This window comes from Anopheles aquasalis, chromosome 3 (genome assembly GCF_943734665.1).
Source record: "Anopheles aquasalis chromosome 3, idAnoAquaMG_Q_19, whole genome shotgun sequence".
NCBI lineage: Eukaryota > Metazoa > Arthropoda > Insecta > Diptera > Culicidae > Anopheles > Anopheles aquasalis.
The window spans coordinates 175,617-189,495 of record NC_064878.1 but is presented as its reverse complement, the minus strand read 5'-3'; the positions used below and the strand labels follow the sequence as shown (position 1 = coordinate 189,495).

The 13,879-nt window shown below is 50.6% G+C and overlaps 1 protein-coding gene across 1 annotated transcript; it reads left to right on the top strand.

Annotated features, from left to right (window-relative positions):
* The first annotated feature begins 488 nt into the window (after positions 1 to 488).
* On the top strand, positions 489 to 1,818 carry LOC126575741 (trypsin alpha-like). The gene is made up of 3 exons (XM_050236594.1): positions 489 to 543; positions 647 to 1,098; positions 1,160 to 1,818. The coding sequence occupies exons 1-3, from the start codon at positions 489 to 491 to the stop codon at positions 1,772 to 1,774; spliced, it is 1,122 nt and encodes a 373-aa protein (XP_050092551.1). The 3' UTR covers positions 1,775 to 1,818.
* Positions 1,819 to 13,879: the final 12,061 nt, after the last annotated feature.

Below are 13,879 nucleotides of genomic sequence, written 5' to 3'. Positions count from 1 at the left end.
TCCATAGGATGATGATTGGGAGGATATTGTTTATTTGATTTATCGGTCGTGGTACATCGTTTTATTATTCATGTATGGAATCAGCAGAAACGCCTATTTGAAATGGTAGTTCTTTGTTAGGCGGGTTTAAGTTTAGCATAAGGTCATAGTAATTTAATCTCAATAGTTGAGGCCACTCTAAATAGAGACATTGTTTTTGATATACCCTAAAATTTTCATGAAATTGATATCGAATATTCTTCTTCGTGAAACATCAAAACGGTCCTCAAGCTTCAAAGCGACTGTAGAGACCAAGCGGCGTATCCGAAAACCGATATACTTCCGTCGCCGATATCTAAATACCAGCGAATTAGCTTATCGCAAGCACCACTATCATGCTTGCGATAGCGTCCAGCCGGCAACTGCTCTGTGTCCCCCCGGCGTAAGCATGCCATCAGCATCGTCAGTCAGTTCAGTACGACCTCTAGGTTTGGACACTTGGAAACACGATGTTGCCGCAACGTGCCACTGCGTCCGTATCGGTGTTGCTGTTGGTGGCCGCAGGTATTTTGTCCAACATCGTGTCCACCCCATCACCCTCGCAACTTATGACGCAATGTAGCCAAAACTGCACCCCGTGCTAATCGATACGGATTACTTTTCGCAGCGTTGCTGGTCGAGCGGGGAAGTGGACAACAGCCGGGCGTCTTCAACGGTACCAACGTGACCAATGTTACGTCCCGTCCTGGATCTCGTCTAACCGAACCGCAACCAGTGAATGATGATGTGCTGTTGACCCTGCCATCCAACAGTCTGCCACCGTTGGCCACAACAACAACAAAGGCGACACCATTACGAACCGCCAACAACAGTGCGCACTGGGAACCAATTCCTCATTACCAACATCCACATTATGACCCCGCCGGGAAGGTATTGTGGTTCCCGAGGATCGTCGGTGGTTTACTGGCCACCATTGGTGAGTTCCCGGCCATGGTGTCCCTGCAACTCGTTCGCAATTCGGCACACGTTTGTGGTGGCACCCTGATCACAATGTCACAAGTCCTGACGGCTGCTCACTGTGTTGCCAATTCCGCGGGAGTGGCCAGCCCACCCGGACAGGTAAGTTTCTCGAGCTGCAACTTTGATACGAACTTTCAAACTCCCCCGTTCTCGTTTGCAGTTCCAAGTGATGGCGGACGATCTATACATTCTGCCCCAGATGGGCAACCCTAGCCGGCAAGTGCGACTCGTCCGTTCACTGATCCTGCACCCACAATACGATACGGCCACGTTCGCGAACGACCTAGCGCTGCTGCGGTTAGCGACAGAGTTCCGCAAGACGGACAGTCTGTATCCGACCAAGCGGATGCAGAAGCCGCCCGTGCCCGGTGACCGATGCAGTTTGGCTGGCTGGGGTGTCACCTCGGAACAGTCCGCAACCATGAGCCCCAATCTGCAGCGCATCAATGTTGTGGTCGATGATTTTGGAAGCTGCAACGTGGTCTACCAGCAGCTGCTGACGCGCGGAATGCTTTGTGCATCGGCACCGGGCCGAGATGCGTGCCAGGGTGACTCCGGTGGGGCGTTGCTGTGTGCTGGCGGACGGATGGCCGGAATCGTGAGCTTCGGTGCCGGCTGTGCCAAACCGAACATTCCCGGTGTGTACATAGATGTGGTGTACCACGAGAAGTGGATCAACGGTGTGCTGAGGAACGACGGAATGGCCATCCATGCATCGACTGCACTCCTGATAAGCTCGCTAGCCATCCTGTGGACTGTACTCAAGACATTGTAAGGTCCAAGTTACAAGATCGCTCGAATACACGAACACCAACAGTTCCTCTCCGTCAGGCGTGCGCGGTGTTTAACATTATGGATTAAGGTTGATCACATGGGACACTGCACTTATCAGACCAACCCTCCCAACAAGATTATCCATTCAAAATCGACTTCCAAAACCTCCCTCCGGATGACCGATGGGTATCGCTTGGTAACGGCCACGGTGTTACGTGGTGCGTCGCGCCGTGTGTTTGACAATGGCCGTTACATCACCGCGTCCGTCCGTCCGGGGCGCGCGTGTTATAGATAGTCGATCTGTTCAGACCTCAAGAGCCCGCCTTGTGCGTGTGTGTGAAGGAAGTGGAGAGAAGAGAGGTCGCTTGAGACTGGAGCGTTCACCGCAATGGCGTCAAAGTTCAGTGAACGGTCCCCTACTCTCTCGCCGGCGCGCTGGAGCGCCTTTCGCAACCACCGCGCTTCGACTAACCCATTTCGAATCGCCTTGGACAACGTGAACAACGCTCTCGGGTCACCAACGGGCCTCCAACCCACCCCTTCACATAGTGACACGTGCTCCCGGCGTGCGGTCACTACGAATCCACTTGGAGGCAATTTCATCACGTCACGGTTGCCGATGGCCGCTCGCGATTCAGGCCATCCATCGGGCGCTCGGTTGCTGGGGTCATTCACCCCAACAATGCAAATCGAACAAAAGGAGTCCACCGATGTTGCTACGCACCTGGTGACAGCCAGCGGGGGACCCTGCTTGCCGGGTAGCTACATGCAGCATCCAAGGAACCACTTCACTGGAACTGACAGATGAGATCTTGCAATATGGTCGGTGCCACGACTTGGAGCGTGTGTTGCTAGGGGCAGAGTAGACCAGGGTGGCATCTCGCGGTAGGCCAATGGCCACCGGAGGCCCCGACTTTCATTTCCATAATCGTGCTTCGGTGGCGAATTCGAAATATCCAGATGTAAATGGACTGGCACTACATACCAGCATACGTACTGGTTACTGTGACACCGTAAGATGATTCTGGAATCCATAACCAACTCTTTTTCGATACCACAGACCGTCTGTTACCTCAGCCTCTCATTACTCCATCCCAATTCCATAACGAGCATAATGAATTTTAACCATTTGCTATAAACTAGACGCAACGCAGAATATGGCGCTGCATCCCCTTGGAGCTGATGTTACAAATCTGTCACCGGTGCTTCCGGTCGCATGTTGGGTACTCGGTTCCTCACTCCGCCACCCGTGGTCGTTGTCACCTAATGAGTGAGTTTTACGACCGCAACGACCGGGTTATGATGGAGTTATGTTGTTGGGTGTTTAGAATCACTAGCAGCAGCTGGCCATCACGAGACGGGGGGAAATTGTGGATTGTTTATGGTTCCCGTGGTTCTCCTGACAGGCAGGCTTGATGGCTTGATTTTCCCGGAACACCGGGACCGTGTCCAGCGGTTTGCCATTAAAACGGAACCAAACGCAGCCAGGCACGCACATGACGCTTTATGATTTGGCCACGCATTTTTAATGCTCCCCAGTACACTGTGCGTGCCTGTGTGCATCCAGAACCCCTGGCAACCCCTTTTTATTCAACAATACGACAGACCGGGACGAGCAGATTAAAACGAGCCATTTCGGATGCATTCGGTCAAGGTGCGTGCATCGTGGCAAGCCGCTCGGCAATTAAGATCGTTATGGAAAATGGCCGTTGACCTGCAGCTGTGTGCACTGCTATGCAAAAGAACACGCCTCACGCAGGTCACGCACGCCTTGGACACGCAATGGGGATTGGTTTGGTTTGCAAAAATGACTAATCAACCCGACAAAGGTCCACACTGTGGCCGGGATGCAAATGGGTCAGCTTAAGCCCGTCAACGTCAGTACGGACGGAAATCATTTAAAATATATTGTGGACACATTAGCAGTTCAAGTGCTCGCTATAATTAGATCCATTTCCAGTGCCGTAAAGGAAATGAGTCAGTCTCTTTTGAACTCAGTGGAAAACCATTCTATTCCAGACACATTTTGGCTGAATATTTCCCGAAGAAATGCTCTTCAGGACCTTATCTGTGATTTACGATTTGATGAATCCCAGGAAGATCCACGGATCCCGGACTTACTATATGATGTGGAACTCTAATGCAGGCCCTCATAAAAATGGAACAAATAAAAGTTTAATGATTCAAAACGGATACTCTTACAACAACATCAACGGCAACAAAAAAAGTAGAAAAGCACCAATAGTAACACACCTGCAACACGGGAAGGGCGGCAGCGGCCATGAATCAAGCAACTAACTGAAGGTGAAGTGTCACTAAAACGGAATCCCCTCTCTCCGGTCCCTCGGCAGTTAATGTCAAAACCTAATACCGTGGGCTGGGCGATGATGAGCTTGACGAGTCGTCTCGACTGCATTTTCCGAACCCAGTTTTCCTCCTCATTCTGGGGAAGTTCTGAGAAAGTTCCACACTCCCGGTCGCGCGGTCTCTTAATAGCCCTGTCATCTGACGTGTCAATTAAAAGGAGGATGTAGCGTGACTCCTGTGATTCTCACATAATCATCCATTCTTTCTCAATCTATTCCACCTTCCCCACTGTTTCCGCCACCCGAGAGGGTACATCGGGAACAAACAAAACTCATTTGCTACAAAGATGGCCTTTTCTCCAAATTGGCGCTCCGAATTGTTGTTGTTGTCGCCGCCGCCACCGAGGTGAAACAGAGAGCGCGTGCCGAGTGCGCGAGTTCCGTTCAATCAAAGCGACCGCGAAGCCATCAATCCATCATCTTCGCTTGTCGCTGGATCGCGGATCGCTGCACCCACTAATGATGCTACTTACGCGCGCATGAACACACCCCCGTCTACAATTGACGTCAACTCGGCCTCCCCTGTTTTGACACCTTTCGATGAGCTGCTACTGTTGCTGCGGATGGCCTAAATCTAGCTACGGCGAGACTTCCGTGAGCAGCACCATCAACGGACACCACCATCGTGGTCGTCGTCGTCGTCGAAATATCTCAATCAAAAGCCACCCAAAACCTACCATTAAGGTCTGAGGAATGGCCGTTGTAACAGCATCGAGGTCCACAGCGAATGGCGTCGTTGATTAGAAATCACCAAACAAACACTCTCCAACCGCATCCACCTCCCGGGAGTATTCCCTTTATCCAGGCGGACCACAGACAGATGAAGCCATCAGTGGCGATGGAGGCAATGGTGGTGGGTAGCTAACTGTCATTAAACAAGCGTTATCATAAATCATAATCCACTGACAATCGTCCTCCAATCACTACTTTGGCCCCTTTTGCACGGGACTGAAGGGCACAACCGCCGGTGTGACCATGCCACAAGTGCCGTTGATGATGATGATGATCAAGATGATGATGATGACGAGGAGGATCGCCTATTACCACGGGTTGCACCACACTAGGCGATGTGAAAAAGTAAATTACAGTTGTCAACATCGGCCATCCGGTGGCCGATACCCGTGTTCGTGCGTGTGGCGAGAAAACTCGGTCGAGACAGTTCACCTCTGAACCCATCCTGAGCAGCCCGTTGGTTTTGTTCGTTTTGGTTGTTGTAACACAACAACCATTAGCCACTAGCAGTAACGGTAATTATTACTTTTTAATTAGTTCTTCACATGTGTCCGTGGTTGGTGTCCTGGAACCTGGTAGCTGGCGTACCCTAATGCATACCGTCACGCTGCGGCATAATGGATAGGTTTTGGGGGGGGCTCGATAAAAATCACTGAACTTCCTCCTCGGTACTGAGGTCCTGACGATGTAAAAGTCGAAAAGCCATCACGGCGAATCCCCCATTCGGCGAGCCTAATGATTTGGTGCCGCCAAGTGAGATTATAGCTCTCTAGCTTCAAGGCATACTCTGCTTTCTTCCGTCGCGCCGCGTGAGGCACACCGGAGAGTCCGAAAACAGTCGTAAAACTAAAACATTTCTCTAAACAAACACCCCAGACCCCGGGCACCGGCCTGGGCTGGCAGGCAGCAGTTCCCAATCTCGTAAAAAAACCCCGAAAAGCCATCAAATTAGAACTGCTTGAGTCCGCTGCTGGTGCTGCTGTCGCGATGCTGATCTTGGTTGGCCGTTGGTCTAGGCGAAGCGACGAAAAGATTCCAGCTGTGCCGAAGTAAATTGTTTGTTTGTTCTTCTTCTTCTTCTCCCACCGGTCCATTCTCTCGGACATTATTACTACCATCATCATCATCATCGCCATCATTGAAGAATCGAAGAAGTGATCATCAGCAGTGAGAACGGGGTACGGGGTGGAGGGCAGGTCATTACAATAACACAGCCAACGGGGTGTTTTCCTCCTTTTGGTATCCAAGTAGGCGAGCACGTCGTCATTAGCTTAAACACGAGCCAGGAAGAAGAAGAAGAACATTGCTCAATCCGGGTCCGTTTTTTCCGTCAAGGTCAGACCGTAGCCGGAGCCGTGGCGTCCCGCTGAGAATTCTAATTCTATGCGACCAACGGAGGGATTGCTCATTATTTATGGTTCGAATCTACCTTCGTCGCACCGCTTATTAATGTGGTACATGCGTTTTGATTGATGTTGCCAAGTAGACCCTTCTCTCGTTGATGTTCCCAATAAATTTCCACCTAACGAGTTCACAACCGAGGGATTTCCTCGGTTTGATCTCGGCTTCAAGCGTGCTCAATGTCGCGCTCAATCAGAATAGCAAATCTCGAACCGGCCATTTTGCAATTAGGAATGAATTGAATGGCCGTGTGTGTGATGAGTGATGAAAATCTAATATTTGTTCGAGTGAATAGGAAATGGAACATAATTGTAACTTGACCACCGAATGTTTAATCTCGTGCTCTGCTGCACGTGCACGTGCATAGGAGCAGCATAACGGAGACAAGCGCCTTTGATTCGCGTTTGGTGAAAACCGCACTATATAGCGTCTACCACGAAGGTGCTGTATGCGTCAAGTGAATTCTGGACATCACCTTGGGTGCACACATCAACCACATCCTTCCCGAAACACCGTGGCAACCCATCCGTGTCATCATCTTCCATTCCGTAACACGTCCGTGTCGGTGTTTGAATTGGAAAATCAGAGACACCCGCGGCACGATGAGAAAATTAGAACCGACACGTGTCGTCCAGCTGTAACACGTGCTCTCGCCGGACGAACGAACCTGCGCGCTGTCTCGTCACCACGTCTTCTATAATTAAACGGATTTGTGCTCCGGGCAAGGGTAGTTTCTTCCGCACGATTCACGCACCGTAGTGGAAGAGGGGGGGGGGAGGGGGTGAGGAGTGAGGTTGGGTCCCATGAAAGTCCTTGAGGCCGTACTGTGACAGCATCATGACGGGCATGCTCAGCACGTGGACCGCTCAGCACGCTGCCAAGACGGATCAGAGATCTACCGGAACGCACATTTAGATCGCCTGCCAGTTAGCCAGCTAGGCCCCGGCTGCTGGAAGCACGCACTTAATGTTACTTTTTTGCCCAAATTTTGACACGCTCCTCACCGCACCTCTACGCCAAGTACGGTCAAGTACCGCAGCATCGGCGGGCACGGCGCTGGCGATAGCGAGATTTCGATTTTGCTTCCATCATCTCTCGGGTGTCTGCGGCGAAAAACGCGCCAAGTCCACTTCAAAGTTTCCGTGCCACGTCCGCGGATTGTTTCGCGTGAGATGCTGCTTAACGTGGCTTCCTTTGTTTGGAAAACCCTGACGGCGACCCTTGGCCACAGGAGGCCCGCGGTTTGTTCAAGTGTCGCGAAAAGAACGCCGACAGTGATCACCGTGGGTAAAGTGGCGGGAGGGAGTAGTGAACGTAATGAACTAGCGAGAGCTTCGTAGAGAGCAGCAGTGCGAACTCTACAAGATATTTGCGTGGATGACTGGGCAGGAAATTAACGTGCGGTTTGCCGCACCGGTGGAGGTGTTTTTTGGGCAATTTAAGCCGGTCCGTCCGTCGAATCGATACACTTCAGCGGCCTGAGAGTGTGTACTACTTAACAGAAAGGCAAACCCCTTAGGAGGTTTGTTGTATTATGGAATAGGGTTTGGTTTTTAATTTTGGTGAATTTTAGTTGTACGCAAAATTAGAGACGACGATTTCTTTCGACTGATGAAACGTATTTTTGTTCAAATGCTGTTGACATGGTGGAGTTGAGTTAGTTGATCGGTAATCTGTTCTTCCAAACTAAAGACGCACATCGTGATATACCTTTTGCCCATCATCGAACACCCATCTCTCTCCTGTGCGTTTGTTTATAGGCTTTGAAGTGAATAAAATAGTCAATAACGCCTTCAAGTGTTCCGCTTAACCAAACTAACCTGGGGCTAAGAGGCACACTTTCGCACCGCGCATCATCCATCAGCGAGCGGTCGCGGCTGGTGCTGAGCTGACATCACTTCTTCTTCAACAAAACCGCGCGTCACGTCAAGTGGCGGAACCAAGCCAACACCACCCTCATTGCAAACCAGCTGGTAGGCCAAACAGCTGAGCCACGGCACATTCCCCCACCCGTACCCGGCCATTGACTTTGACGGGGGACACGTTGGCAATTTACAAACCACCCTCACACCACGCGAGGTTTAATTTTAATTTCTCAACTTTCAGCACAAACTGTCAATCAATCGCTGACCCGAGTGATGCTCTCACTCGCGGCAACAGCAGCAGGTTGCTATGGTAGCCATCGGAGTAGGAGGCGGGGCGCGAATTGACAGCCGCCAAGATGCACAGGACGACGCTGATAATGACGAGCGGGGCATTCCGTTTTGACAGACATTTTATTTTTAAACAACCAACCAATCGGCGGGCCAGACTGCGTCCGCACACTGAGGCACACCTGGGTGGTCACTCGTCACTCGCTTCGTATTTTGTTTCAAATATCTACCGGGCCAGCATCGGCCAAGAACAGGGATCCGCCACGGCCGGATCCTGGAATCGGAACGATTTAATTAATCCCGTAGCATATTTATTCTGGAAAGTAAACGGATCGGCTTCCTTTGGTATAGTGATAGCCATGGCCAGCATCGGAAAGGAGCACCTGGGGCGATTGCTACTGACTCTCTCTCTCCAGTATATTCAGTAGTTCCAGTAGCTCCCTTGTGATCGGTTTGTTAATCTCCAGCAGTAGCAGCAGCAGCAGGAGCGCCTCGGTGTTCGATTGTGTGCACAGTATCGCTAGAGAAGCTGGAACAGTAAAAGGAACCGGAGAGACCACTGGCTTCATGCCACTCTCTGTTCTCCAAACACCCCCCGGGTATACCCGGAAGGTCCGAACAAGAGTATCCGTACCGGCGTCTGGAAAGATGACGGACGGTCTGCTGAATAATAAAGGGCTGACTGCTCCGCTTAAAAGCTCCACCAAGTAAAGCCCTTTCGGCCAGCCAATGCGGGGCCACTGAAGTAATACCTGCATCCGTGGTGGCGCATGTTCCAGTACGCCAGCCAGTACACGGGCGCTACAACTAATCGAACAAGCTCGTAATTCCGCTGGTAGAACACATTTCCCTCCCGCTGGTTGGCCTGACTGGTTTCTGTGGGCTGGAGCATACACACAGAGCAGGCCGTGGAGGAGGCCATCGGTTGCTATTTGAATTGTAAATTGGACCACTTGGATGAGCATCAGCAGCAGCACCAGCAGCAGAATCGGTATGGTCTGGTTCGAAGCAGTAAAGGCGAACCAAACAACACCCGGCCAAAAGGGGCCGAGAGCGAAAGAGACATGGAGTACTGGAGAAGATTGAAGATTTGACGAACACCCCCTGTCCCCAGAGCAGTCCCACTGTTGGCTTACGCGTCCACGCCAGCTCAAATGCAAATGCGCTCTTCATGCAAATGACCCCGGACACCCGGGCACGGGTTTGGAACTGTCGAGCGAGACGGAGCGAACTGAAACTTTAGAGCCCTCCCTTACCATGGCCACTGCAGCACATACACACAAGCGCTAGAACCTGGGCTCCATTATGAAGCCATGGCGATGATGATGGCTCGCATCCTGAGCTATAGCCGTGATCGAAACAGTAATAGAGTGGTCGACTTGACGGTGCACGCCAAGCATGTGCAAGATGTGCACCATGATGTTGGCCGTGTGTCAGCACACGACAGATGCCAGGAGGTGCAATTAACTTCGTGTCCATTTCCTTGTTTGCACACCTTTGGCTCAATTCAGCTTCTGCTCCTGGAAGTCTTCTGTACCGCCAAAGCAGCGCTGGAGAGGGCTGACTGATAATAATTGAAATGGAAGGTAATAAGGCACCTCGCCAAGGCAGCTAGGATTCGCTTGACGATTTGTTGACACTCAAATCATCGTTGTTAGGCAGGTCGTTAAAGGTGGCCAATCTCCGGCCCGACCGGCCCCTGGAATCGTGGTATGTTCGAAGGGTTTTTCGCTTTTTTCCCCCTTATGCAGGAGACAGCATAACGACACTGAGGGGCAAACACACCACAGTAAATCAATTTTATGACTCCTCCGTTGAAAGTCGTTACCATATTGGAATTGATGGTGCCTCCCGTATCATCTGTATGGCAGCTGATTCGGTCACGGATTGCCACCCGGACTCCTTGACTCACTTGACACTCTTGACACTAGCAGCTTCCTTCCTCGAGGATCGTTTTTCTTTTTGTGGGACACCAGAAAGGGGGAAATGCATTTTCACGCCCCGTTTGAGCGGCCATTGGCCTCGGGCTTCTTAGTTGGCGAAAGGATGATGACATTCAGCGATGATGAAGTGGAACTCCATTTGGTGAGGTGTTACAGCTCGCGTGCTCGATTCCGATGCACAAACATAGCTTTCTTGCGCGGAGGGGCCCTCGATGCGACGGATGGCCAATATTTACCAATTCATATTTATTATTATCCTGACAAACACACTCGCACACGCCGTGAGATGACGGATTTGAAGAAAGCCTTACGAGCTAGCCCGGAGAAGTGACTTCGCGAAGACGAATTACAAGTCATACCAGGGTGTACGCTGGAATGGCGAACGGGACGGAATGGTTTATGATTTGCAAACATAGCGATGGGCCCGTGCTGCATTCCATCTGCTGCATTTGGTGTTCGGTTGGACAAACAGCGATAAAACATCCGGCTCCTGATGACTTGGTGGCCATCAAACGGATGCCAATGTTCGGTGACTATTAGCTCGTTCGATTGCTCCAGCTCTCGCCCTACACGATGGCTAGATATGCGGTACGATACCAGGATATTAACGATCAAGGCCACTCGAATGCTCATTTACGAGGGTTTGATAGCAGATGAGCGGATTGTGATTACCAGGATGAGCAGGACGAACGGCTGACAAACACATTCGCCACAGCGCACATCAATCAGAATGTCCGAACGACTGTTCCGTGAACCGTAGTTTCACCGATTTATAAACTGATGGTCCCGTATCTAGCCATCATCATTGATTATCAATTCGTATCACCACAGGATCAGGTGTGTGGTCACCGCGATTCAGTGCACTCGCGGCGCTTCCGGCGACTGTACTCGCAAAATGGCATCAAATTTCCTTCTCCAGCTCTACGTGGACGCAACACGATGACGCTCGCTGTATACCCCCGCATGAGATACAGATGCCCAATATACACCCCTCGATTGATTAACTTCCTGTCCATCATGGGATTCGATTTTAATGAATCTGAATCTCCATTACCCCCGTTCGACGTCGGGCCGAGTTCTGGACACAAATATCTGGTCCGAATGCCCGTTTCACCATTTCTGACAACTTTTTGATCCCATCATACACTCCATAAATAAACATCATTTACTAGCCAGCCATCCCCCTACACTGCGTAGCGATTGCGTGGAATCGAGTTTACACACATATGGCCACATATGTGTGTTTGCGCGACATCAGTTTGGGTTCTTACAGAAAGCAATTTTACTCAAAATCACGACCATTGCAATGCGCCAGCAAGGGGAATAATTATAACTTATTGCATCATTTGTGCATCATCATCATCATCATCATCATCATCATCATGCAGCTGCCAGCTCCTCGTGACTTGTTCCAACGATAACGCGTTCACCCGGCCTTCCAATGTGCTACAATTAATTAATTCTAGAATGTCCGCCAAAAGAGGGACGTGTGGTACGTGGTGAATGCTTGTGCGATGGCGAGCAAATGCAGATCGTTCGTAGCTGTCGACATGGTTACCATGACAGCCCAGTGGAATGCGAGTGCGTTCTGACAGACATTCTGACGCTCTCACTGTCCTCGGCACTTCCGTTGCTAGGCGATGCTAGGATGCAGGTAATCTTGGGGTAACAAATTGCATTTTAACATTTGATTTGTCTGTTTACATTGGTAACGGTAGCCTCGATGCAGGATTAAGGAATGTTATGTCAAAACATTGTAGTATTGTGTTTATTCATTTATCAGACGTATTCATGTTCAGTGTCGTATTCTAAATCACACAAACTAGCGAACAATTCAAACGGCGGAATAAAACGCTTCTCAAACGCCTCGATCCTCTGGTTGCGTTGCGGCTTCGGCCTAAATATAAATGTTAAATAATAAGATGCACAATCCTGCTTCAACCTTCCATGTCGTGTACGCGTCATGTCGTTATGAGAATTAATTTTAAAATTGAACCTGACTCCGAGTATCGTTTTTCATCTGCCCAGCACCGTAGAGGGAACGTTCTGCTGCTGCTCACCTGTCACTCAAAACCTCATGCAGGAGCATGTCGGTTCCGCGAAAGATCGCCAGTGCGATCAGGCAGCAGCAGGCGCCCATAGACTAACTGTCACCAGTCCGAGTACCACGCGGCCGGTGAGTGCTTCTCCTTTGGGGTAGTTTTTAATATTAGAAACACGTTCACCGTTTGTCTTTCGTGGTTTTGGGATCGGAGTGGTCACAAACGGAGCTCGTGGTGATCAACGTGCAAAATGATCATCCACGCGACGGGTGGTGGGAGGTTAATGTCGTGCCAGCGGGCACCGAGCAGGAAACATATCACTTTCTTTATGAGTTTAGTGACATTTTCAATTGCTATTTGTGCATCGCCACCACCACCATCATCATCATCGCTGTCAACGTCACGAGAAGCAGCAGCAGCACCTTCTCTCGGTTGAGCGGCTGTGCATCCGAATGGTGCAAGGAATGCATGCTAAGCGAGGGCACATTAATTCCCGATTCCTTACCAGCGAACCGATTCACGTCGCACGCGAATGCACGGGTGTTCTGCGCTCTCGGTGTGCACGATCCTGTGCGAACCACTGCACCATTCGCCGCAGCACTTGTGGTCCGATAAAATTGAATAAAATGTGGCCTTACGTGGGGCAAACGGAGAAAACGGTTAGCGCGATAATGAACCGCCGAGTCGACAGCAGTGTGTAGCGTCGTGTGAGTCAAATGTCTTTAACGAATACGTATTAACGAATACAGCACATCATTTAGCTGCCACTGCTTTACAACACATCATTCCTTCTGTCAATTTCATCGACCCATCGCATTATTCAAGGTTAAAAAAGGCAAGACAGGGCAAACATTCGCCGGAAAGAGTAACTACCCCTTATCTGTCGCTCACACGAGCAAAATTACCGATTTAACGATCCAACGAACCATCCGCTCCCGGTGGCTTTTAACGACCAGCAAATCTGTCCCACTTTGATGGGTGGCCACTAATTTTTATAAACTTTTCCCGGACAATTTCCCTCCCCTTCAGCACAGCGGGTGGTCTCGCGAGCGGGCTCGGAATTTCCAAAACTCAAACTCAAAGCGAACCGAGTGCCAGCGAATGTTGCGTGTTTTAATGTGCGCCACCTTAAGCTTAAGTATCGCTGTAAAAGTGCAATCCCCAGGAGCCTCACTTTAAACTCAACTTACACTGACCCATCCCCGGAAGGATGAGCCATTAGTGTGTGTGGGGGGGAGGGGCGGTTTACGTTCCCTAGCGCGCTGGAAGCCGCTATCACTTCCGCCGCGACCACCGAGGCCGTGATTGACGGTCATCGAACGTGAATTGAACCAACCAAACGCACGTGGATATCCAGCTTCCAGGCCCCTTCATTGATGGTGGTCCGCTCCGACGGAATGGACTATTCCACAGGCGGCTGGGTTTATGAGCTGCTCGCAAGCTGCTCATTAACCGCTTGTGCCGCCCGC